The sequence below is a fragment of the Panulirus ornatus genome, chromosome 17 (assembly GCF_036320965.1).
Source record: "Panulirus ornatus isolate Po-2019 chromosome 17, ASM3632096v1, whole genome shotgun sequence".
In the NCBI taxonomy this organism is placed as follows: domain Eukaryota; kingdom Metazoa; phylum Arthropoda; class Malacostraca; order Decapoda; family Palinuridae; genus Panulirus; species Panulirus ornatus.
This window is the reverse complement of record NC_092240.1, coordinates 16084603-16112500: the sequence shown is the minus strand read 5'-3', so window position 1 is coordinate 16112500 and position 27898 is coordinate 16084603. Positions and strand designations below refer to the sequence as shown.

The 27898-nt window shown below is 45.4% G+C and overlaps 1 protein-coding gene across 6 annotated transcripts in view; it reads right to left on the bottom strand.

Moving 5' to 3' along the window:
* Positions 1-27898, bottom strand: part of LOC139754578 (uncharacterized) — a 305334-nt gene that overhangs the window by 74123 nt on the left and 203313 nt on the right. Inside the window, exon 1 of one of the 6 annotated variants that reach the window (XM_071671965.1) lies at positions 25377-25512. The exons of 4 other annotated variants lie outside the window; for them this stretch is intronic. Coding sequence is in view for 1 of the 2 variants with exons in the window: in XM_071671961.1 (XP_071528062.1) it covers positions 24949-25063 (115 nt within the window). In the remaining variant the exon portion in view is untranslated. Of the gene's footprint in view, positions 1-24948; positions 25333-25376; positions 25513-27898 lie in introns of those variants that run through there. One more of the 6 variants, XM_071671961.1, reaches the window with a different exon arrangement.

The following is a 27898-nucleotide window of genomic DNA, read 5'->3' as shown; positions in this document are numbered from 1 at the left end:
GTCACCAGCCACACCTCGTGTTGTCACCCCGCCCAGCCCGTGTTGCCAGCAGCGGGGTTTTTGTGAGGTATGATGGGGGGGAGAGGGGGTAGGTTGAGCAAAACCTGCCCTCTCCGTGTTCCGTCACTGGCGGGCGCAAAACCAAGAAGCCTCGGCGAGGTATAATGCGCGAAGTGACATAATGGCAATATATGGTCCTTAAAAATATTAAGCAGGAGAGTTTTAAACTCGCACGGAGGGGGGGGTGTTGTCTGGGGACTTTTGTGGCGCTGAAGGGCGTCCCAGAGCGTGGAGACAAGGGCAGCACTGTGCGGCAGCTATGCAGCGTGGGAATCGTCCGTCTCATCTCAGCACCGCGCCGCCACCCACCACCGCCCACCCTTCCTACCAAGGGTTCTGTGGCCCCCACTATTTACACACATTCCTTCCTCTTAATCTCATCTTTAGAACTCATCAATTGCCTCCAGATACGAAGCAATGCTCTGAGAGGAAACGTGGCGGGGTGCGCGGTTGCTAAGCGGCTGTTACCAGACAAGACTCTACCGTTATTCAAAGGACCTTAAACTTGCTAGGATATCAGTGAGCGATGCAAGAGCTTCTTTCTGAACGTCTTCTTCAGATTCTTCATCTTTGGCGACCATGCTCGTATTATTTTTTCTTTTTTTCAATCCAAGGTACAACAAAAGTCTGTCCGAACGTAAGACAGAAACATGATGACACACAGAGCGGCAGTTCTGAAGAGAATGTACAGTATACGAGATGGCTTAATTGACGGAGTGATTCAATGGACAGAAAGCCAAGCGGTGGGAAGGAGGGCGACATCCTGGAGCGAACGCTCTTGTTTTACACATCCCTGCAGTACAATATATTGCTATATGTAAAATACTGGACCAATCCCCTGGGCATGGGCTCTCTCTCTCCTGAAGTCACTGGTTCCGTCGACTCGCTCAGAGCGAAAAACTCTTAGCCTCTTAATGAGGCAAGTTGTAGCAACGGAGGTGGTTGTCTGACGGTGTTCGGAGCCGCAGGTTAAGGCACTGGTAACATGATAGGGTACGGTGAGAAGTATAATTAAGACGTTATAATGTGGCCACTTGTTGGCTTATGACCACCAACAAGTACTTCTTGTTTAGTGGAGAATACAGCCCGTCGTGCAACCCAGCGTGTGGGAAGCTGGTTAGGCTAGGCTAGGCTACGTTAGGCGGTGGCGGTGGTGGTGGTGGGTAGCTAGGCTGGCAGACGGGAGGGAGAGTGAAAAAGGACAGAACTAACGTCATGTGAGGCTCCACACGGCTGCCTCCCACACCTCAATTACTGCCCAACACACGGGCGCCCACACACAGGCGCCCACACTCACACTCGCCCATAGGAACGAAATACTTTGTAGTGCAGTTGATAAGACACATGCTGGGAGTGTGGGCACCTAGGACTCCTCCTCTCCACTCGCACCGATGGTAATGTACACACGTATGCCTTGGTCTGGGGCCCTATGTTGCTCTACGATGGTGTCGAGGGTCCGGAACTTTACTTTACAAGGGTTTCGAAGGTCTTCAATTTCCACAGCTCGATCTGGGACCTTACCTCACCTTACAATGGTTTCGGAGGTCTTCTGTACCCTAGCAATTCGGGATTAGATAAAGCAGCCGTGTTGCTTCTTTGTTAAATAAGACTGTTGGAGGCCGCGGCACGTAGAACTAAGTATCCACTATATATATATATATATATATATTTTTTTTTTTTTTTTTTTTTTTTAAACTATTCGCCATTTCCCGCATTAGCGAGGTAGCGTTAAGAACAGAGGAATGGGCCTTTGAGGGAATATCCTTACCTGGCCCCGTTCTCTGTTCCTTTTGGAAAATTAAAAAAAAATAATGAGAAGGGAGGATTTCCAGCCTGATGTGTAAGTCCTGCCCAAGACCACCTCATGACAATGAAAGGGAACTAGTTTGTACAATCGTTTTTTTTTAACATTCGTCTAATGCGTGATAGGGCGATTTCAGTTTTCGTGATGGCTGCCGCTGATGATTACTCCGTAACCATAGCCATGAAGAGAACTCCACCTTCCCCGCGACTAAAGATCAACATAAACAAAAGCTTTTTCTACGTGTGTGGCAGGCAACGTGGATCCTGGTACTGGTTTACGGTCAAGAACAGTTGGTGGCACTGTCAAGGGGAGGAGGGGTCACCTTTCCTTACCTTTAAGATATTTTCGGAGGTCGTCTACCCCCACAGCTCGGGCTAAGTCCGAGCTGCTGGGTTAGGTTGTTGGTCGACCAAGATGTTCGAAACTGCGGCTCACAGGCCTACGGAACCACCAAAGTCTGGCTGGTCTGGTACACTTAGTAAGACACTTAGCTGTGGATTTTTGGACCTCTCTACTGTACAGCCCATAATGTTCCTTGATGGTTGCAAGCGATGTGTTCAACAGTCTTGGGCTTCGAAAGTGTACAGTGCTATCTCGTATTTGCCGACTGAACCTTCTGATTTCAGTGGTGCCATTCTACCATCTTCCATTTCTGCCGTGCCAACAGGAAACTAATTTTGAACGCAGGATGGAGACCGTGCCTTCCTGGGCTTTACCAAGCCGATCCTATGATATATATCTTCTGTCTGCACTCAGGAGAGTACCACTTCAGCAGGGCTTTCAGCATTTCCCTGTACTTCAGCACCTTAAAAGTGTGTGCGCGGACGGTGGAAGGTCTTTGTACAATTTCTACCATTGCAATGTCGCCCGACCTGAAAAAAAGATGATGGCAAACAGAATTCTATTTGGGGCAGTATCGGTAGCCCCAGAGGAGCACCACCACTGGGTCCTTCCTCTCTTGTCTTGAAGGTTGGAGTCAAGTTGACGACACTATCTGAGGGGTATGGGGTCAAGGCCTGTTAGTGACACTGTCAGAAGGGCGGGGGGTCAAGGTCACTCTGTGGCACTGTCAATAGGGTAAGGGGTCAAGATGAGTGTGGCACAGTGCGAAAAGTAGGGGTCAAGGTCAGTTTGTGGCACTGTCTGAGGGGCAAGGGTCAAAGTCAGTAGGTGACATTCTCAGACGACTGTAAACTAAGTCTATCATATAATTTCTCTTCTCTGATCACTTCTTTATTATGAACTTCAAGGCAACAAAATCCGTATATGTCACTTAACTAAAATTTAAGAAAAATAACGTTGTACCGACTTAATCAGCAGTTGTACTTTCGTGCTTAAGGGTCGTATGGTACATGTTCAAGGCGTTAAAAGCACAGAAAAAGGAATGGATTTGGTCGTCCCATTAATACTACTCGTGCACCCTACGGTCAGGCTGTTGAGTCTATGTGATAAGGACTGTGTTCTGTTGTAGTGATGATCGTCTGTACTGATGTGTCTTGTGGTGCTACTGTTGGGTATGTGTATGATGAGTACATCCGTGTGTGTGTGTGTGTGTGTGTGTGTGTGTGTGTGTGTGTGTGTGTGTGTGTGTGTGTGTGTGTGTGTGTCATTACGAAGCTACTGTCAATCATAAGTCGTGGCGCTGCAGCGATGGGGGTGATGGTGCGTTCTGTGAAGGTGCTGCCGCGCTGGTGGCGAGTTGGGGGTGTGGTGGCGCGTATGAAGGAGTGGCGGTGGTGGTGGTGGTGGTGGTGGTGGTAGTGAAGTAGTGTCAACGTTGAGGTATGGTGGCGGTGTTGGTGTCAAAGCTGGGGGGGTTGTGGTAACGCGTGTGGTGGTGGTGGTGTTGGGTGGCGGGCCATGAAGACGTCAGCAGGGCAGCAATGCAGTCGTCGCATCCCGGCCGGGTCCACCGCCTCCCTCCCTCACTCTGGCACCCGCTAATCCCCGCTTGTTGCTTCTTCCCTTGTGATGACGGCTTTACCCTCGCGTGCGCTCCCTCAACACACACACACACACACACACACACACACACACACACACACACACATTCCAGGCAGGAATATGGGAGAGACTCCTTCGATGCCCAGAAAAGGACCCCAGTGGAAGGAAAAAAGGTACGCATAATAGGGAAGTCTTCTTGAAATAGGTTGGTTGGGGTTCACCACTGGCGTGCCGCAGGGTTCACTCCTGGAACCGTTGTTCTTCTTGATCTTCATAAAATAACAAAAAGGGTTGGAGTCGTACCTGAATATGTTGGCGGATGATGCTAAGGTCATGTTGGAATCACTTAGGAAGACTTCATCACCTTATAAGATGACTTAGAACAACTCCAGAAGATGAAAGCTCTGAAGCATGGTTCACAAGTTCAGCCCGGGTTACGGTACAGTAAAAAGTTCACGATATGAATATTATCCAAGAGGGTAAACGCTGTAGGAATCTGTTAGCAAGGAAGACAAACCATCGGTGGGCAAATTGTATACATGACTATTAACGAATCAAAATACATGAATAAAGAAATGCCTTTCAGACCGTTCATATCGTCCATTAGGCCAAAACCACTACATGGTTCTTCAGTTTGGTCTCCGCATTCAAAGAAAAACAAAAATACGAACAAGGAAGGTTCAGAAGAGGGTAACAAAGATGGTACTAGACATATGAAATCCGAGTATCAGTGAGAGGTAACAGGCCTTCATTTTGTCCATTGAGAGACGAGTAAGGGGTGACTTGATACCAACCTTTAATGTCTTTCAACCAAACCTCCAAGTTTTTAAACCAGTCTGATGATGCCAACAGGGATGTCAGTACTGATGTAAATACACAGCAACCAGAAGCCATGACGTGAAATCATACAAGAAATAAGTAAATTATGAACACTGGATGACGGGAATAAACTGAGTGATGAAATTGTGAATGCTGTCAGTATACAAAAGATTAAAAGGTGGTTCAAGTGATGGAGTTCAAAGAGGGTAAAATTCCATCCCAGTAACGTACAAATAAATGATTACATGTACACACATATTATACTGATCCACCCGCCTCTCTTTAACCTTAACCTACACCTCATTCGACAGATCTGGAGGAAGCTACTGCACCATCTGCGCCACCGTCACCACCTGCCACCTGAGATCCCTCGTCCCGGAGTGTCAGTTCGGCACCAAAACAGCACAGCACTGAACCAACAGGAACTCGCACGGACCGCCACCACAACAATAACAACCTCACTACAGCCCTTGCGAACACATTCATTAATTAGTAAATCATACATCAGCTTCCACCTTCACATACCACCCGTAAAGAGCGTGTGAGACCCACACTATTACCCATACCTATATGCAACGTCGTACGTATCTTCTCTATATACGTTTAATTTCAGGTTGAAATTGTTAAATCATTCTTCTTTTCTCCATACTTGTTCGTCGTTCCCCGCGTTTGCGAGGTAGCGTTAGGAACAGCCAAAAGAAGAGGCCGCATTTTGCTTACATCCATTCTCCAGCTGTCCTGTGTAATGCACCGATACCACAGCTCCCTATCCATATCCAGGCCCCACAGACCCTTCCATGGTTTACCCCCGCCGCTTGAAATGCTCTCATTATCACTATCATTATCATTATTGTTATTATCATTATTATCATTATCATTATTATCATTATTATTATTACTATTATTATCATTATCATTATTATTATTATTATTATTATTATTATTATTATTATTATCATTATTATTATTACTGTCATTAGTATTGTATCAAAACAAATAAACCTGCTCAGCCCATTCTATCCTGCCATACAACTTACGATGATCCTCCTTGTTAGTTAACTGTTGTTCATATCTATCTATCTATCTATCTATCTATCTATCTATCGCATCAACTGAGAGAGAGAGAGAGAGAGAGAGAGAGAGAGAGAGAGAGAGAGAGAGAGAGAGAGAGAGAGAGAGAGAGAGAGAGAGAGAGAGAGAGAGGGGTGGGGGGAGGCGGAGGGGCACCACCCTGCACGGCGAGAGTACAACTGGGGTAAACTAGCCAGTAAGAAGCGAGTCAAGTATGTAGTGTGTGGTAACGTGAGGGATGGAGGGGGTGTCGGGGGGTCGGGTCTTTGTCCTGCAGACGGCCAGGGACACCACCGCTGGCTGGCTCCCTGACGCCCCTCCCTCCTCCTCACCCGGGAGGGGGGGAGGTAGAGGGGAGTAGTGCGTGTGTGGGGGGAGGGGAGGGGGAGGCGATGCCAAGCCTCCCGCACCACATGTAACTTCTTGAACCCCTCAGATGCATCTCCACCGCACTACACGCATATATAGTAACCTTCCTCACGCATATCCCGCCGTCTCCTCCCCACACGCAACTCCCCCACCCCCACCCCCACCACAGACCACACGCAACCCCTCTCATCACACACACACACACACACACACACACACACACCGCAGTAAATCACACACACGCCACAGTACATCACACACAACATTCCTCTACCATCATCACCACGACGCTCTCTCTCTCTCTCTCTCTCTCTCTCTCTCTCTCTCTCTCTCTCTCTCTCTCTCTCTCTCTCTCCCCATTCCCCTCTACGACACACAAACACACACACACACCCACTGCTCATCTTTGTCCTCGTGTCTCTGTCGCTTCAGCTACCGAGCAGGGAGGGACGACCAATCTGCAACACGACCCAAAACTAACCGTACAGGTTTTCACGACCTCGTACGAGGCTCTCAGAGGCGACCGTTGGGTTGGGTGGGAGGTGGGTGGGTGACCGAGCATCGCTTGTGAGAGAAAGATACAACGTACACTTAGCCCCTTGAGCACGACGGTACGATCTGGTATGACCCTTGAGCACGACGGTATGATCTAGTAAGCCCCTTGAGCACGACGGTACGACGCTTGAGTACGAGGGTACGATCCTTAAGAAGGGTGGCCTAGCTTTCTGACCTAACCCTTGAAGGTCAAGTCCAGAAGTCAACCACGAGAACAATGCACCCCCCACCCCCTTACAACTCCCCAACACACACACACACACACACACACACAGAGGCACGCACACACGCACGCCTACTCCTTACACAAATACCCTTGACTGGTACAATCCGATGGTGAATTACCTCAAAAACCCGGCAGCCTGGGTTAACGGACGGGACAGAAGACGGAGAGGAACCTGTGGAGGGGACTCCGCCTTGGACACACACTTTTATACAGCTTGGACGAGAATGGCGGCGTGGCTAGGCTAAATATATGCACTGGAGAACCAAGGTTTTTGGATATAGACGCGTGTGGACCAACCTTCACTGAAAATATCTTCAAAATACTTAGACGAATGAATCTGTTAATAGCAAAAAGTGAAAACTCGGAAGGCTGTGGGGGGAAGGTTTAACGTAAATGAATGGGTCTAGGTTGAGTTAGGCGTATGTATGAACTGCAATGGGGGTGACGCGCGTGACGAGAAAGTCCCAGTAGAAGCTAGGATAGCGCAAGAGTGGAAGAGTCTGAACAAATTTTCAAAAAGAGCAGGAATACGCCATGTTAGAATACGGAGGGTAAAGTTTAGCTTTGATAAAGTTGCGAATAAGGTAAAGCGAGGTCAGGTTAGGTAAAGCTACGCTAGGTTAGGTTAGGTTAGGTTAGATAAAGCTAGGCTAAGCTAGGCTAGGTTAGGTTAGCTAAAGCTCGCTGAGGTGAGGTTAGGTTAGGTTAGTTAAAGCTAGGCTAGGCTAGGCTAGGCTAGGCTAGGCTAGGCTAGGTTAGGTTAGGTTAAGTTACGTTATCATGAATTATATAGTAGGTCCTGCTGAAGACTTACTCACACAGGCTCCAAATGTGAGGCTTTTACAAAAGGTGAAATGGGAGGATCTAATCTGGTTTTCACGTACTTTCATCATCCAACTCAACGTGAACTAATACGATGAACTGGACTGAAACACGGGAATTCAACATATTCCAATACGATGAACTGGATTTAAAGCAAGTGAATTCACATACTCCAATATACTGAACTGGATTCAAAACAGTGAATTCATCATATTCCAATATATTGTACCGGATTGAAAACACGTGAATTCAACATGTTCCAATATGTTGAAGTGGATTTAAAGAACGTGAATTCAACATATTCCAATATGTTGAACCGGATTTACAGTACGTGAAAACTGAATTAGTCAGACACAACACGTTCGTTTGGCTCAGATCCTCCTACTTTTGTACGAACAGCTATGAACAGTTGAAAAAAAAAAAAAGTAATCATGACAATAGTTACGAATAGTTAAAAAAAAAAAAGTAATCATGACAATAGCTACGAATAGTTAAAAAAAAAAAGTAATCACAAAAGGAATTCTAAAACAATACAGATATTTTCTCGGTCAACTGTCCATATAATTTGTTCTCGACAGTACATGTATTCTGTCCACCTTCGTGTTTGCACTGAACATCCCATACATCACTTCGGCCCATTAGTGAGAATATCACTCTCCTCAAATAAATAGTCTCCCTCCCCATCACACATCATATTATAGCTCCCTTCCTCATACCATCTATACACGTAGACTCTCTCAAGGCCTTTTAAGTGATAATCAGCGTAATTTATTGACTTGAAAAATAAAATCGTCCAACAGTACGTTTTCTACGACCACAAAAAATGAACCATACAGGAGGGACTTATCTTAATCAGCCACAGTGGCATTACCTCACGTAAATCACATTCCCTTACCTTTAATAAACAAGTGATAAAACTAAAAGTCTTACACACATAAATAAATCATCTTATTCAGAAGTCCCGGCGGCGGTCACAGACTTTGAAAGAAAATGTGGTACGGATCATCCTCGTCACGGTCCGGGGCCCCAGGTCCCATTGAAATTCATTGGCAAATCCTCGTGCGGGAGGTGTCGCAATATCTGGCGACTTACTCAACCCCCTGACTCACTGTGTATCATCGTCAGGGACTCAGCTCCAGCAGGGTCCTCCTAGGTCCTTGGGAACTTACATGTGGGGGGGAAGAGAGTACATGCGAGGGAGGTGCTTTATGTAATAATAAACTCTCTCTCTCTCTCTCTCTCTCTCTCTCTCTCTCTCTCTCTCTCTCTCTCTCTCTCTCTCTCTCTCTCTCTCTCTCATAAAACTGCGCACACACACACACACACACACACACACACACACACACAAAAACATCAACACACAATGGCGGATCCAAAGAGTAAACGACCAATTAGCCTTATATCGCATACGATTGCGATATATGTAAAGATCATGTTAAATAAACACATTACGGAACGTCTAGTCAGCAAAAAAGATTCATATATAAAGTTTCAAGCATGTGACACCACACAAAGACCACTAATAAATAGCTCACTTCCAAGACATACAGCTGCCTCGCACGCATCACCAGACGTACAGACAGAGACAGACAAAAAGAATAAAGAAATATTACGAACTCCGAAGACAGGGCGAATCAAAACTAGGTTGTATAGCGTAGAATGAAGAAATAAAATTACGCTGCACAGTGTAGAATGACGAATTAAAACTACGTTGCATAGTGCAGAACGAATTAAAACAGCGTCGTATAGTGTAGAATAAGGAATTGAAACTACGCTGTATAATGTAGAATGAATTAAAACTAGGCTGTACAGTGTAGAATGAACTAAAACTAGGCTGTAAAGTGTAGAATGAATTAAAACTAGGCTGTACAGTGTAGAATGAATTAAAACTAGGCTGTACAGTGTAGAATGAATTAAAATTACGCTGTATAAAGTAGAATGAATTAAAACTAAGCTGTACAGTGTAGAATGAATTAAAACTACGCTGTATAGTGTAGAATGAATTAAAACTAGGCTGTACAGTGTAGAATGAATTAAAACTAGGCTGTACAGAGTAGAATGAATAAAAAATTACGCTGTATAAAGTAGATTGAATTAAAAGTAGGCTGTACAGTGTAGAATGAATAAAAATTACGCTGTATAAAGTAGATTGAATTAAAACTAGGCTGTACAGTGTAGAATTAATTAAAACTACGCTGTATAGTGTAGAATGAATTAAAACTAGGCTGTACAGTGTAGAATGAATTAAAACTAGGTTGTTCAGTGTAGAATGAATTAAAACTAGGCTGTACAGAGTAGAATGAATTAAAACTACGCTGTATAGAGTAGAATGAATTAAAACTACGCTGTACAGAGCAGAATGAATTAAAACTACGATGTATAGAGTAGAATGAATTAAAACTACGCTGTACAGTGTAGCATGAATTAAAACTACGCTGTATAGCGTAGAATGAATTAAAACTAGGCTGTACAGTGTAGAAAGAATCAAAATTACGCTGTATAATGGAAAATGAATCAAAACTAGGCTGCACAGTGTAGAATGAATTAAATGAATTAAAACTAGGCTGTACAGTGTAGAATGAATTAAAACTACGTTGTACAGTGTAGAATGAATTAAAACTAGGCTGTATAGTCAAGAATGACCAAGTCGGGGGTTTATTCCCGGGAGCATAAATGAAACAGATTTCTTACGAAAACTATGCCAGTGTCCTGCACATAAACTGGCGAGATTAATACCTAGAGAATTGGGAAACACGCAAGGAGGAGTGACTACAGGGATATATCTAAGAGAAGATTAGACTCATCGTTGAAGACAATCCCTGACGAAACTCCAGCTTATAGTTAGGGAAGAGGTTGCTGGTGGCCGAGAGAAACGGTTTTAATGCTTCCACAAGCGTGTCATGCGGTGAATGCTACGCACCACCATTGCCATCCTAGTTGAATTTTCCAGCAGACTTACGACTATCCTCGCAAAACACACGACTATTTCAGTCTTATATATATATATATATATATATATATATATATATATATATATATATATATATATATATATATATATATATATATATTATCCCTGGGGATAGGGGAGAAAGAATACTTCCCACGTATTCCCTGCGTGTCGTAGAAGGCGACATACACACACTGCCTGAGGGGAAATACTTTAAGTCTGAGAACAAGACAAGTATACACGACTGTGAATAAATGATGGTTAACTATTTTTCCTAGTATATCTAACCTCCCAGCACTATGTTACGACTCTTGAGCAAGACGGTACGACCCTTGAGCACTATGGTACGACCCTTGGGCACGACGTTACGACCCTTGAATACCACGATACGACTCGAACACGACGGTTCGACTCTTGAGGACTATGGTGCGATCTTTGAACACCACGATACGACCCTTCTGCACGACGGTACGACCTTTGAACACCACGATACGACCCTTGTGCACGACGGTACGACCCTTGAACGCTATGTCACGACCCCTGTGCACGACAGTACGATCCCCTGAGCATGAAAGTATGACAGTGCGACCCTTAGGTATGGTGGCCCGAGCCTATCATCTGAAAATCACGAGTCAGGTAAAAAAAAAATGCATCATACTCAAAGGTCGTACGTACGGTGGTAGTGACCAATTATGTGTGTGCCTGTGGTAGTCCTATCCGCTGGCGAGGTCGTCCAACCAGCCAGTCAGCACATCTATCGGGTCAATCAGGTTGTCCGATAGTTATGACAAATCCTGCCACTGGTATATACGACTTGCGCGCGCGCGCACACACACACACACACACAGAGAGAGAGAGAGAGAGAGAGAGAGAGAGAGAGAGAGAGAGAGAGAGAGAGAGAGAGAGAGAGAGAGAGAGAGAGAGAGAGAGAGAGAGAGTTTAAATCAGCCCAGGCACACAGCCCGTCAGCACCGCAGACCCACGACCACCACCACAACAAAAGACAGCTGACACGACTCAGTTTGGTCTGACACGACCCTGACGTAACCACTCCACACACACAATGACCTCTCCACGAGGGAGGTCAGCAGCAGGTCGACTCCCACTGAAGTCTACACATCTCAGTAATTCCTATCCTTCCCACACACACACACACACACACACACACACATATATATATATATATATATATATATATATATATATATATATATATATATATATATATATATATATCATTTAGAAACTGAAATACAAGGGGGGTCCAAACCCCCTCTCCCCTCCCGCCTCCTTTAGTCGCATTATACAACACGCATCCCCACCTTAGGCATGTGTCGACGTGCTGTCACTGGACTATACCAGGACATTTGGAGCCTGGGTGTGGAGAGGGAGCTGTGGTTTCGGTGCATTACACATGACAGCTCGTGTATGGAGGTGAGCGTGCCTTTCTTAACCGTTTCCTGGCACTACCTCGGTAACACGGGAAACGGTGATCAAGTATACACACACACACAAATATATATATATATATATATATATATATATATATATATATATATACATATATATATATATATATATATATATATATATATATATATATATATATATATATATATATATATATATATATATATACGAACAAAGTGCATATGAACGCGCACTTTCATAATGAAGACCATACAAACCTCCAACAGCCAGGATCGAATCCGGGACCCGCCTGTTGCACAGGGGTCTCAGGTTTGATCCTGGCTATTGGAGGTTTGAATGATATATATATATATATATATATATATATATATATATATATATATATATATATATATATATATATATATATATATATATATATATACCTGTACAGTACTTATGCACTTGTTACCTAAGCTAGATGACTAATCCTAACTTAATCACTTTTTTTTTAAGATTAAAATCCTCCCGGCGACTTGATGAGAGGATTTCTTGATTAATTGAGAGAAAAAAAATCAGAGTAACGAGTGATTATTTTCGCCTTGTTGCTTCACACCACATTAATCTCAGCTAGGCTTTCATAATCTGGGGGGGTCTTACGGTTATCGAGATAAGTCAGCTTAAAGCTTTGCTGGCTCGTGTGTATTTTGCATTATGTAATCAATCGATTATACAACCCCAAGCAAGACTCCCACTCATGCACTTCCTGTAGTTTCGAGGCTGCCTTCACTCCATGCAGGAGCTGGGATATGGTGGACTCCTTCAGAGGTATCAGTTTATTGAGGTGACTATATTCATTTTCGTACATTTGACGAATAAGAGCCAGGTAAACACTGACTTATCATTTCGTGGTGTGTGTATATGTATATATATATATATATATATATATATATATATATATATATATATATATATATATATATATATATATATGCACACACCACAAATACTAGATCGCCGCTTCCTGCGCTGGCGAGGGAGTGCCAGGAGCAGACGAAGACATGCCACATCCGCTCACATCACATCCATTCTCTAGCTGTCATGTGTAACGCATCGAAACCACAGCTCCCTATCCAAATCCAGGTCCAACAGACCTTTCCATGGTTTACTCCGGAAGTTTCACATGCCCTAGTTCGGTCCACTGATAATATATATATATATATATATACAGCGTTAAGAACAGAGGACTGGGCCTTAGAGGGAATATCCTCACCTGACCCCCTTCTCTGTACCTTCTTTTGGAAAATTAGAAAAAAAAAAAAAACGAGAGGGGAGGATTTCCAGCCACCCGCTCCCTCCCCTTTTAGTCGCCTTCTACGACACGCAGGGAATGCGTGGGAAGTATTCTTACTCCCCTATCCCCAGGGATATATATATATATATATATATATATATATATATATATATATATATATATATATATATATATATATATATATATATATTATCCCTGGGGTTAGGGGATTAAGAATACTTCCCACGTATTCCCTGCGTGTCGTAGAAGGCGACTAAAAGGGAAGGGAGCGGGGGGCTGGAAATCCTCCCCTCTCGTCTTTTTTTTTAATTTTCCAAAAGAAGGAACAGAGGGGGCCAGGTGAGGATATTCCAAAAAAGGCCCAGTCCTCTGTTCTTTACGCTACCTCGCTAACGCGGGAAATGGCGAATAGTTTAAAAGAAAAAAAAGATATATATATATATATATATATATATATATATATATATATATATATATATATATATATATATATATATATATATATATATATTGGAGGTTCACTTAAAAATTAATCAAGAAAATTTGTACAGCAGCATAAGTGAAAATATTCCAAGGGGTTCCAGTGTTTTAATCATAGCTTTGCACTAGTTAATGTGAGACTACAGGAGCGGCCTATAGCGAGGTTAATGACTAGTTCAGTGAAAAGCCTTGTACGATCTTTTATTTTCTCTCTCTCCTGCTATCTCTTTTTTAACTTCGCCAGTTTATACAGTACTCTGCGTCTAGTCCAATACAGTTGTGTTTTTTCTTCTTTTTTTTTCCAAAAATACTTTGAGTATGTTTTGGACTCCCGGGTCCTAAGTTGACTAGATATGCCAGTGTTTGACACAGAGAGGAAAATGATGACCTGCAACATTTTGGTGTTGCGTGTGAGACACGCCCTTTACGTTTTGAACACGATGTTACATACTACGACCTTGGAACAAGACGGTACGACCCTTGGATACGACAGCCCGGCTTTTACTCTGAGGCTTACGGGCCAGATCAGAGGGCAGGCTATCATAACCCAGGGTCGTACCCCCTTACTGGAAAGGTCAATAACCAGAAAGGTCAGGCGAGTTCCGCAGCCCGGTAGGAACGTCCATCAAGCAGAGCCAAGCTTCACCAAGCTCGTAAATTCTCAGAAAGATCAAAAAATGAGGAAAAAAATATATAATCTGGGTTACAGCTTAGCCGAATCCCAGATGCCACAGATGGAGTGAAAAACTGAAATCACACACACACAAACACACACACACACACACACGAGCACTCGAAAAAAACGAAGAATTACAGACACCGCAGAAGAAGACCTTCACACGTCGTGATATACAGAAAGTCTGGTGTGACTCTCCTGACTACCGTTACCGTCTGCCGGGGGGGGGGGGGGGGCGCCTTGAGGGATGAGTCAATTGCTGTTTGCTGATGACACGGCGCTGGTGGCAGATGCGAGTGAGGAAACTGCAGATGCTTGTGTGTCTGTGTTTGGGAGAGCGTGTGAAAGAAAAAAAAAAGTTGAGAGTTGATGCAAATAAAAGGTTATTCAGTTTAGCGAGGGAAGGGAGAGGCACGATGGCTGGAGAGTGAGTTTGAATGGAGAGAGAGAGAGAGAGAGAGAGAGAGAGAGAGAGAGAGAGAGAGAGAGAGAGAGATGGGGGGAGGGGGAGGGGGTCTAAAGTCCTGAGCACACTGCGGAATGTATGGCAAGAGATGTCACATTCTCTATGACGGTAAAGATAGGTTACGTTTGATGAGAAAATGGATCCCTCATCCCTTCAAGGGGTCGAGTGGTTTTGGAGGGACAGTAAAGGGGGGAACCTAGGACACCTCTATGTTATTTATACATCTCCCAATCAAGTACGTGACTACAACTGTTAGAACATCAATCACGAAGGGCAGGTAACACCTGCGGGGCAGCGAGGGAGAGGAGGCCAGCACAAGGTACGGAACGACTCACCGATGAAGCGTCTAGAACAGACGACTGAGCCTCAGAGGTACATGCACAACCTTCACTTCACCGTGAAGATATATATGCACAATCACCACCAGTAGTGATTATATATATATATATATATATATATATATATATATATATATATATATATATATATATATATATATATATATGCTGAACCTAAGAGCCGAGCCGTACGACCAGATCAACATGTCCCCAAGAGTGTCAACAACACCGTTCGAGTTGCTCTCCCACAGAAGCCGAGTGGTGGAAGAAGACAACAAATGACCTGAAAACACCACATGAACCACCCAGCCTCCGCCCACACTGACCGCCTACCACCCACCACCCATGACGACCACTCACCACCCTCCTACCCACTACCAACGGTGGCCACCCAGCCTGGTGTCCCTTAGCGTCACGACCCGTGACCTACACGGGAGTAAACTTACGACGGTTGACTTGGCACCCAGGCCACCGAGGGCCAGTGTCATGGCCCTGCCTCCAGATGACACCTGACGCGGGAGTGGGGAAGGAGGGCAGAAAGGTGGTTACGACATTAGGAAAAAAATGTATGTGTCTGTGTGTGTATATATATGTATACATTGAGATGTATAGGTATGTATATTTGCGTGTGTGGACGTGTATGTATATACATGTGTATGTGGGTGGGTTGGGCCATTCTTTCGTCTGTTTCCTTGCGCTACCTCGCTAACTCGGGAGATAGCGACAAAGCAAAATAAATAAAATAAATAAATAAATAAATAATATATATATATATATATATATATATATATATATATATATATATATATATATATATATATATATATATATATATATTGCAGCCTCATGTCTGGACAATTCAAATCTCAGATAAATATGTCAAGCGTTTTAGAAAGTCGAGGAAATGGAATCCAACGTACAAGGCGGCCAGGAAGATGGGCAGCGTAGGGCACAGTAGGGTTCAGGACAACCCCACGCTGGGACGAGCAGGCACCGGGTGAGGAGGGAACCTGACCTGGGAGGGCGTGGCGGGGACCACGACGGGCTGGATGGATGGCACGGCCAGCCACGGGTGCCTGACCTGCTACTGACGAAGGGTCACCCCGAACCTCACCTTACCTGCCCGCCCGCTCGACATCCGACACACCACAGTGATCCCTCGCTGTCCCGCATCCTTCACGGGGGAGACCCAGTGGCTCCAATATCCTTCACGGGCAGTCCTAGGGGGATCCCACATCCTTCACGGGGGGGGAGTCCTACTCGCCACCAACCAATTGGAACATACTCCACCAACACGAGGAAGAACGTAACGTATACACACGCGAGTCGATCTGCTCGCCGATGACACAATGTCTTGAAAAGCCTTGTCACAACGATCATGGCATCATGACGGGTGGCTGGTGTGGTGCAGACACCACCACTGCCATGGGATCATGACAGTGTGTGTGTGTGTGTGTGTGTGTGTGTGTGTGTGTGTGTGTGTGTGTGTGTGTGTGTGTGGCGGGTGTGGTACAGATCAACATGTGGTTCGCAACCAGCGACTCTGCCACAACCCATCCGCAAAGAAGGCAGTATCACTCACAAAACCTAACCTGTTAATATTTTTCACGCAGTGGTAGTGGTGATGGTGGTAGTGGTGGTACTGTGGTAGTGGTGGTACTGTGGTAGTGGTGATGGTGGTAGTGTTGATGGTGGTGGTGGTGGTGATGGTAGTAGTGGTGGTACTGTGGTAGTGGTGATGGTGGTAGTGTTGATGGTGGTGGTGGTGGTGATGGTAGTAGTGGTGGTACTGTGGTAGTGGTGATGGTGGTAGTGATGACAGTGGTGGTGGTGATAGTGGTAGTGCTGGTACTGTGGTAGTGGTGATGGTGGTAGTGTTGATGGTGGTGGTGGTGGTGATGGTAGTAGTGGTGGTACTGTGGTAGTGGTGATGGTGGTAGTGATGACAGTGGTGGTGGTGATAGTGGTAGTGGTGGTACTGTGGTAGTGGTGATGGTGGTAGTGTTGATGGTGGTGGTGGTGGTGATGGTAGTAGTGGTGGTACTGTGGTAGTGGTGATGGTGGTAGTGATGACAGTGGTGGTGGTGATAGTGGTAGTGCTGGTACTGTGGTAGTGGTGATGGTGGTAGTGTTGATGGTGGTGGTGGTGGTGATGGTAGTAGTGGTGGTACTGTGGTAGTGGTGATGGTGGTAGTGATGACAGTGGTGGTGGTGATAGTGGTAGTGGTGGTACTGTGGTAGTGGTGATGGTGGTAGTGTTGATGGTGGTGGTGGTGGTGATGGTAGTAGTGGTGGTACTGTGGTAGTGGTGATGGTGGTAGTGATGACAGTGGTGGTGGTGATAGTGGTAGTGGTGGTACTGTGGTAGTGGTGATGGTGGTAGTGGTGACAGCGGTGGTGGTGATGGTGGCAGTGGTGGTACTGTAATAGTGGTGATAGTGGTGACGGTGGTAGCGGTGATGGTGGTAGTGGTGGTACTGTGGTAGTGATGGTGGGGATGGTGATAGCAGCACTGTGGTAGTGGCCGTCATCATCCAGTGGTCTGGCCTGTGTACCACTGGTAAACAAGCCTGTAGGGTGCCACTAGCGGTACAGGTTTTGTGTGTGTGTGTGTGTGTGTGTGTGTGTGTGTGTGTGTGTGTGTGTGTGTGTGTGTGTGTGTGTGTGCCCCCTCACTCCTCAACATCCCCGGGGTGACACTGCCGCACACATCAACACTCACACACGTATAATGAGGACCTACACTCACACACGTATAATGAGGACCTACACTCACACACGTATAATGAGGACCTACACTCACACACGTATAATGAGGACCTACACTCACACACGTATAATGAGGACCTACACTCGCACACGTATAATGAGGTCCTACACTCACACGCGTATAATGAGGACCTACACTCACACACGTATAATGAGGACCTACACTCACACACATATAATGAGGACCTACACTCACACACGTATAATGAGGACCTACACTCACACACGTATAATGAGGACCTACACTCACACACGTATAATGAGGACCTACACTCACACACGTATAGAGGACCTACACTCACACACCTATAATGAGGACCTACACTCACACACGTATAATGAGGACCTACACTCACACACGTATAATGAGGACCTACACTCACACACGTATAATGAGGACCTACACTCACACACGTATAATGAGGTCCTACACTCACACACGTATAATGAGGACCTACACTCACACACGTATAATGAGGTCCTACACTCACACACGTATAATGAGGTCCTAAACTCACACACGTATAATGAGGTCCTACACTCACACACGTATAATGAGGACCTACACTCACACACGTATAATGAGGTCCTACACTCACACACGTATAATGAGGACCTACACTCACACACGTATAATGAGGACCTACACTCACACACGTATAATGAGGACCTACACTCACACACGTATAATGAGGACCTACACTCACACACGTATAATGAGGACCTACACTCACACACGTATAGAGGACTTACACTCACACACGTATAATGAGGACCTACACTCACACACGTATAATGAGGACCTACACTCACACACGTATAATGAGGACCTACACTCACACACGTATAATGAGGACCTACACTCACACACGTATAATGAGGTCCTACACTCACACACGTATAATGAGGACCTACACTCACACACGTATAATGAGGTCCTACACTCACACACGTATAATGAGGTCCTAAACTCACACACGTATAATGAGGTCCTACACTCACACACGTATAATGAGGACCTACACTCACACACGTATAATGAGGTCCTACACTCACACACGTATAATGAGGACCTACACTCACACACGTATAAGGAGGACCTACACTCACACACGTATAATGAGGACCTACACTCACACACGTATAATGAGGACCTACACTCACACACGTATAATGAGGACCTACACTCACACACGTATAATGAGGACCTACACTCACACACGTATAATGAGGACCTACACTCACACACGTATAATGAGGACCTACACTCACACACGTATAATGAGGACCTACACTCACACACGTATAATGAGGACCTACACTCACACACGTATAATGAGGACCTACACTCACACACGTATAATGAGGACCTACACTCACACACGTATAATGAGGACCTACACAACTCGTCTCGTAATCTATCACGCAACTTAGGGACGACTCCGTCCCCACTGCAGGAGACACAGTGGGGTACACAGGAGGGCAGGGGGGTGAAGGAGGGGGGTGTGAGCCTCTCGCACCTTCCCCCATCCCCCACTTCCCACCAGCGTCAGCAGATACGGCTCTCCCGTCAGCAGTGTCAGCCAGACAGCCTCCCCACACCAGCGCAACATTCCCACACAATCATATACCCCCCCACAGGCCCTTCCTCCCTCCCTCCCCGCCGACCCACTTACGATGGATTCGCTCCTGACCTCCCGTGACCTTAAAGAAAAAGTTTGTTCCTGTGACCTGTTCCTGGGGGTGAGGGGGACGTGTGGACCCCACTCCCTGCCTGACCGTGCCACACACAGACACACACACACACACAGACACACACCCTTTCCGTCGTGCACAGCACCTGTGGAAATGCTAGAGAACTTTCAACCAACCAAGAAATTATATTTCCCAAGTGTTACCATACTGAAAACTGTGATAAGAATTTGCCTGTCTCCTCTAAGCTTACCAATCACGTATCTGTTTATCCATGAATTGCCAATATCCATTACCGGCTCTGGGACGAGCTGAAGTCAATCCTATCCTTCATCTTTGGGTTTAGTGAGACACTGTCAACACAAGCAAAAGGGAGCAGATCCCAATCTGGGATAACAGCGGCGACAGCACATCATTATCATCATCCCAAGATGGGATTCAACACCGGGGTGACATCACAAACATGCTCCCAGAGGCCTCGTCCTTGGCGCGCTACCACCCACCCACCCACCCACCCACCTACACACACCACCCCCCACCCAACCCTTGCTTCTGGCTGACCCCTGACCCACAGCACGTGACCCCCCAGCTCGCCAGCTGAGGTAGACCTTGCTGACCACTACAAAAGCCTCCAGAGGCCACGGCAGAACAATCCTCAACATACACACTTCCCACGCTTGTATCATCTAATGAGAGTTTAACCAGCACTTCCTCCACCATTCGTTAATACTTTCCCTTCTCTCTCTTATATTTTCCCTTTCATAATCCTTTCTATATTTCAATTAAGGCCCGGCCTTGATGTGGACTTTCGTCCGTGAGTATAGACTTCAACCTAAAAAAAAAAAAAAATAGTTCTACAAGCTAAAGAGATTGAAGAAAACAGACACAAGGTAAAACAGGAGACGAGAAAGAATTATGTGAACAGCCCGAACCAAGCAACGAAAGGTTATAGACGGGACTAAGGTGAACTGGGAAGAAGGCCAGGTTGTGTAACACATGTATCTTGTCACTCAAGTCTCTGGGCCTAACTCTTATCACACCTCGTCTTCTCTCTCTCTCTCAACCACCACCACCACCACAACAACAAAATCTACATAGGGGACATCGAACTTCAATGACGTATTCCGTTTTGACCCAGAGGGACCCACTAGTAACCTCGGCCCCCTTGAGCAAAGACGGTGCGATGCTTCAGCACGACGGGAGGGGAGGGGGGGGGGGGCTTTGACCTGACCCGTAATGGTCGGGTCAAAGTTCACGTCATCATACCCACGGGTGGTGCCTTCGAGCTCAGGAACGTCTCACCGTTGTACTTAAAAAGGATCAAACGTCGACCAAATCTCCCAAATGGTGTTTCAAAATGACCCTTATCGAGTATGTGATTGTCACTCTCCACTCGAAAACAACAAGACAGGCAGCTCTTCGTCGGCTATAATAATATGTAGAACAAACGGTGTTTTGAGTTTATCAGTCTCGAGAGTCCTTATCTGGAGACGCAACACTAAACAGGTTGATTGGTAGCAGGCAGCACCACCCTGTGTGGGTCCAACATGATAAAACAGAATCGAAATCCGGACGCTTCCAGTATCGACCCGTCGAAATCTCAATGGTCGTGTGTTTTATAGGAAGCTTCACAAGTTCGCCAGATGGCCACTGTATTCAGAGCAAATGGTTTATGGAGAACTGTACAACGATTCATCTATATGCAAACTAGTTACTTGCCGTGACAGGATTCTTGAGCATCAATATATGACCCTTGAGCACGACGGTACGACCCTTGAGCACGACGGTACAACCCTTGAGCACAAAGGAAACAAAAACACCCTTGGATTTGATGGCAGGTCAAATGCCAGGCCATTATATCCAAGGGTTGCAACATCGTGCTCTAGGATCGTGCAGTCGTGTTCAAGAATCGTATAGGATCGTACAGTCGTGCTCAAGGGTCGTACGGGATCGTGCAGTCGTGCTCAAGGGTCGTACAGGATCGTACACTCGTACTCATGGGTCGTACAAGATAGTACAGTCATACTCAACAGTCGTACGGGATCGTACAGTCGTGCTCAAGAGTCGTGCAGGATCGTACAATCGTGCTCAGCGATCGCACAGGATCGTACAGTCATGCTCAATGGTCGCACGGGATTGTACAGTCGTTCACAAGGGTCGTGCAGGATCGTACAGTCGTGCTCAAGGGTCGTACAAGATCGTACAGTCGTGCTCACGGGTCGTGCAAGATCGTACAGTCGTATTCAAGGGAGGGAGGGGGGGGGATGGAAGGTACTGACACCGGGAGATACCGACGATAAGTCGTGCTGGGGATTTCCATGAGCGGAACAGCTATCGTCTGGTTGAGACACTTCCAGATATCACCTGCAGATAACAACACGTCCATATCAGTAATGCCTGAGACTTGTCTTTTAATAACTCCGTTGCGTAACAGTCCAATTACGTCAATTATTATTTGTTTCCCAGCACAATCACATCGTCTCCCACAACAGTGGGATAACGACCTTAAAGGTCAAGATCATGCAGTTGCCAACTTTTAAGTTACTGGGTCAAAACAAAAAATGATTTTACAAAGACTTGTAAAATGTCGATCATGCTGACTGGACTCGTGTTATGTTCTTTTCCAGATGAATAAAACTCGTGAACACTTCCTCTCTCAGTTATGCTAAATCCAGAACTCTATCAGGCCTTGAGAGCTCTGAGAAGTTCTACGATTGACATCGGAAATCGAGGCCCAAGACTTGTCAGCGGCTGTGAGGCGAACAGGTTTACTGTCTCATCCATGAAATTCTGACCCGTACCCCAGTCGTCCCGAGATCGAGATAACCTCGTCCACGCGCGGTAGAAGACGGCCTATCAGGAACAACATGAGCGGCTCTTCCACCATCCATCCTCCCTCCTCCTCCAAGATTTTATCGACAAGATGACCCCGCTGATAGCGTTCCGGCCCGGCTGTACGGTCTCTCGTAACTTAGAAGAGATAATGTCATCTCCTCGTTACAAAGTTTATATTCAAGTGTCAAAATTGGTTTCGCTGCTCCTCTTTGTATTAGCTCGATTTACTTCGTTACAAAGTTTATATTCAAGTGTCAAAATTGGTTTCGCTGCTCCTCTTTGTATTAGCTCGATTTACTTCGTTACAAAGTTTATATTCAAGTGTCAAAACTGGCTTCGCTGCTCCTCTTTGTATTAGCTCGATTTACTTCGTTACAAAGTTTATATTCAAGTGTCAAAATTGGCTTCGCTGCTCCTCTTTGTATTAGCTCGATTTACTTCGTTACAAAGTTTATATTCAAGTGTCAAAATTGGCTTCGCTGCTCCTCTTTGTATTAGCTCGATTTACATCGTTGTCTTTTCGCGTCTCTAGTCAGCTTTAGTGACCAGAATTGAACGACTATGTCAAAAAGGAAGTCCCTCCCTATTTCAACGGGAAAAAGGTATTTCCTCCCAGTTTGTAAGGAGCAACGTCCAAGCAGATGTATCAGGCACACGACACATCTCGTAAAAGAACATCAAACCTTCAGCATCAGGAGAGTGCAACCCTGGAGCACGACAGTATGACTCTTCAGGTGGACGACCCTCAACTGTGACGGCCAGGACCCAGAACCTGACCTTTATGGGTTACTAAGGTCAAAGGCCAAGTCATCATGGTGGCTGATTCATGTGAGAAACTGCAGAAGCTGGTGACTGAGTTTGGTAAAGTGTGTGGAAGAAGAAAGTTGAGAGTAAATGTGAATAAGAGCAAGGTTATTAGGTACAGTAGGGGTGAGGGTCAAGTCAATTGGGAGGTGAGTTTGAATGGAGAAAAACTGGAGGAAGTGAAGTGTTTTAGATATCTGGGAGTGGATCTGTCAGCGGATGGAACCATGGAAGCGGAAGTGGATCATAGGGTGGGGGAGGGGGCGAAAATTTTGGGAGCCTTGAAAAATGTGTGGAAGTCGAGAACATTATCTCGGAAAGCAAAAATGGGTATGTTTGAGGGAATAGTGGTTCCAACAATGTTGTATGGTTGCGAGGCGTGGGCTATGGATAGAGATGTGCGCAGGAGGATGGATGTGCTGGAAATGAGATGTTTGAGGACAATGTGTGGTGTGAGGTGGTTTGATCGAGTAAGTAACGTAAGGGTAAGAGAGATGTGTGGAAATAAAAAGAGCGTGGTTGAGAGAGCAGAAGAGGGTGTTTTGAAATGGTTTGGGCACATGGAGAGAATGAGTGAGGAGAGATTGACCAAGAGGATATATGTGTCGGAGGTGGAGGGAACGAGGAGAAGAGGGAGACCAAATTGGAGGTGGAAAGATGGAGTGAAAAAGATTTTGTGTGATCGGGGCCTGAACATGCAGGAGGGTGAAAGGAGGGCAAGAAATAGAGTGAATTGGAGTCATGTGGTATACAGGGGTTGACGTGCTGTCAGTGGATTGAAGCAAGGCATGTGAAGCGTCTGGGGTAAACCATGGAAAGCTGTGTAGGTATGTATATTTGCGTGTGTGGACGTGTGTATGTACATGTGTATGGAGGGGGGGGGTTGGGCCATTTCTTTCGTCTGTTTCCTTGCGCTACCTCGCAAACGCGGGAGACAGCGACAAAGTATAAAAAAAAAAAAAAAAAAAAAAAAAAAAAATATATATATATATATATATATATATATATATATATATATATATATATATATATATATATATATATATATATATATATACAAACACATATTCGCCATTTCCCGCATAAGCGAGGTAGCGTGAAGAACAGAGGACTGAACCTTAAAGGGAAACTCCTCACTTGCTCCCCTTCTAAATTCCTTTTTTTTTATATGTATACACACACACACACACACACACACACACACACACACACACACACACACAAATGTAAACTATTTTGAGCGTTAACATTTTCTAAGCCTTTCAGCTTCAGCGTCATTTTCTCAGCCTATCAAAAATGTCCTTCCCACCATTTGTTAAAGACGACACCAGAACCACTCTAGCTAGATACATGAAGGAGATGTCTGCCTGGTGGACGACTGGTCCGCTAAGGCTGGTGATAACGGTTATCTAGAACATTCTAATATCTAGAATATTCCCACATCTTAGAACAACTAACGTCAATGACATTTTTTCCCCACCATGAGAGCGACCTTCAAAATGACAGTATCTCTACTAACCAAATCAAGACTTAATTAACTCACTGGTAACTGATCGTGGTGGCCTGACGTCACTATCTTCGGCGTCGCCTGTTCTCAGACGATGAGCACGACGCCTGGGTCTGATGACCTTGCCTCTGACCTCATCTTTAAGGGTCATCACCGAGGGTCGTGACCTCGCGCTCAGTGAGCACTCCACGTTGCAAACACTCGGCCACTACTGATGGCCATTATAAACAACGTCTCTAATTGTTTACAGCCGGACATAAAGCCAAACCCATCCCGTCAACTGTACACAAACTTAATAAACAAGTTCTCTCATCACCATCCCACGGAAGCGAGGCATTCACATGTTTAGTGCCCTCGACACGCTAAGCGAACACACCATTCGAAATCCTCCGTCCACCTTCGAGGAAGACGACACCGATCATAGTCAACAATCACACAAGCCAGGTAGAAAATCTGATACACACATCTTAACGATACTCCGCAGGCAGGCGGGTCTTCGATCCACGAGCAGATGGAGGACAGAAGACCACCTCCGAAGCCTGAGGGCGCGCCAGTGGACGAGTAAAACTTTACTGGCAGCCCGAACGGCATCTCCCGTCTAGACACAGCGGGAAACAAGAGATAAATAATGAGCCATCGTAATCAGGGATATCACCAGATATAATTTTTTTTTCGTCTGGCGTCGACTACCACCACCTCTCCTGTACTCTAATCAATTCAATACTTAAAAGTCAATTTTACAATCTCGCGACCACTACTAACCTAACCTGGTCCAATCGAGCCATCAGTAGAGATAAATAACTTAAAGTCTTCGGTTCGTCCCTGGACAGAGGCGCTGATCCCCCACGCGTCGAGGGTGTCATCACATTCATGGCCTCCCAAGCGGACGGACGGCTACCGGCAAGTTCGAACTTTAAAAACTTATCGGAGGACGGGAGGCTTATCGTCGGTGCCCTCCACTCCCTCCCTCCCAACTGCTGACGCTACCGGACCCACGCGCCACCGCCACCCTCACCAACACCACCACCACCCACCACCACTACCACCGCCAGGGTACTAACGTCTACCACACCGAGATCTTAACACTACATTAATCACCGTTATGTTAGCCGAATGTAACGTTACACCAACTTTCATCATGAATGTTGAGTATCGTCATAAACACAGCTTCTTGTTCGTAAAAAGGTGTTTGCCCTCCGGTTGGCCAACACTTCGGCCCCTACCGACAGTTCGTGTCATAATCTTAGGTATGGTTTGGTTAGGTGAAGCTTGGCTTGGTTGTCTTACTTGGTTTGGTTTGGTTTGGCTCGGCTTGGTGAAGTTTTATCGACATGTAAGTTATTAATCACTGGGGGAGTGAACTGCCAGTAACTCTTCGGTGACGAACTATCGTTAGGGTCCGAGAAGCCAGACATCCCCTCCCTGCTCCTACCCTTAGATATGTGCTCTTTACCAACGCTATCATTAATACGTTCAGTCTATATATAATCAGATAAATAATGGGTTTAAAACTGACACGACACCACGAAAAGTTTATACTGGCATGAGTTAGAACGATGAAATGCATCAAATATTCCTATGTTCGTTATCTGGAGGAGGGCATAAATGGGTATGTTTGTGGGTTTAGTAGACCAACAATATCATACGAATGCGAGGCATGGATTAAAGATAAGGCTATGCAGAGGAGGTTGGACGTGTTGGAAATGGAATGTCTTAGGACAATATGAGGATTGAGGTGGTTTGAATGAGTAAATAATGAAAGGGTAAGAGAGATGTGTGGTAATAAAAAGAGTGTGTTAGAAAAGGTGATAAAATTGCTTATCAATGGCGTCTTAGCTACGTCTCTGTACATCAACTGACTGTTCTACGTCTTTTATCTCATTCCTGTATCTCCCCTGACGATGTGATCATTACACGAAAGTGCACTTGTGAATTTATGGTGTTACAGTTTCCTGTGGTTTTATGCCTCTCTCTCTCTCTCTCTCTCTCTCTCTCTCTCTCTCTCTCTCTCTCTCTCTCTCTCTCCTATATATATATATATATATATATATATATATATATATATATATATATATATATATATATATATATATATATATATATATCAACTTCTACTCCAGAAGGACAAGCCTTGAGAAGCTTCAACAAGAAGCCAACACCAAAATATCACATCATAAGAAGACATAATTTGTGGCTATTTATAAAAATAAACTAAAAAGCTTTGAATCAAACAAACGTTATACAGTTACCAAGGGTAAAGAGAGTAACCCCACACCCATAATCTCACCAAATACCCTCACATCCCAATTTCGCTGGTGCAGTTCAAAACTGCCAAATCATTCAAATTAAACTGCAATAAAAATACTTGAATCAATTATCCCCTTCAGCGAGAGGATACGATCCGCGAGCACGAAGGTGCGATTCTTAAGAACGATGGTACGTCCCTTAAGCACGACGTAGGACCTTAGTCAAACACGACGGTACGTCCCTTAAGCACGACGTAGGACCTTATCATCAAAGCACAGAGGTACGACCCTCGTGACCAGTTGACCTGACCCTTAAACGATCGGGGTCAACTGTCATGTCACCCGAGCCAAGGGTACCATGACCATCTCGCTCTATCGGGACAGAAAATAGACAAGCTGACAATAAGAGGAATGACATAATCCAGTGCGTTAATTGCCCCCGGGAGTGATTACCGTGATTAAGCGAGTGCATCCCTGCATGTGGCTGGCGAGGGAGATCCCACCCCGTCCGCTACCACACCGATTGGGCAAGAGGACGGCAGCAGCAGCAGCAGCAGAGGGGCAGACAGACGCACCACACGGCCAAGCTAAGGTTACACAACACCTGTTTCTCATCACCAGCTCTCAGATCTTCCCTGAGGTCCGGGGAAATGAGTCCCAACTGTAACAGCCAGACGCGAGAGTCGTGTACCAACTGTACTTCCAACTGGACGTGACTGCTGAAGTATGATAAATTACAG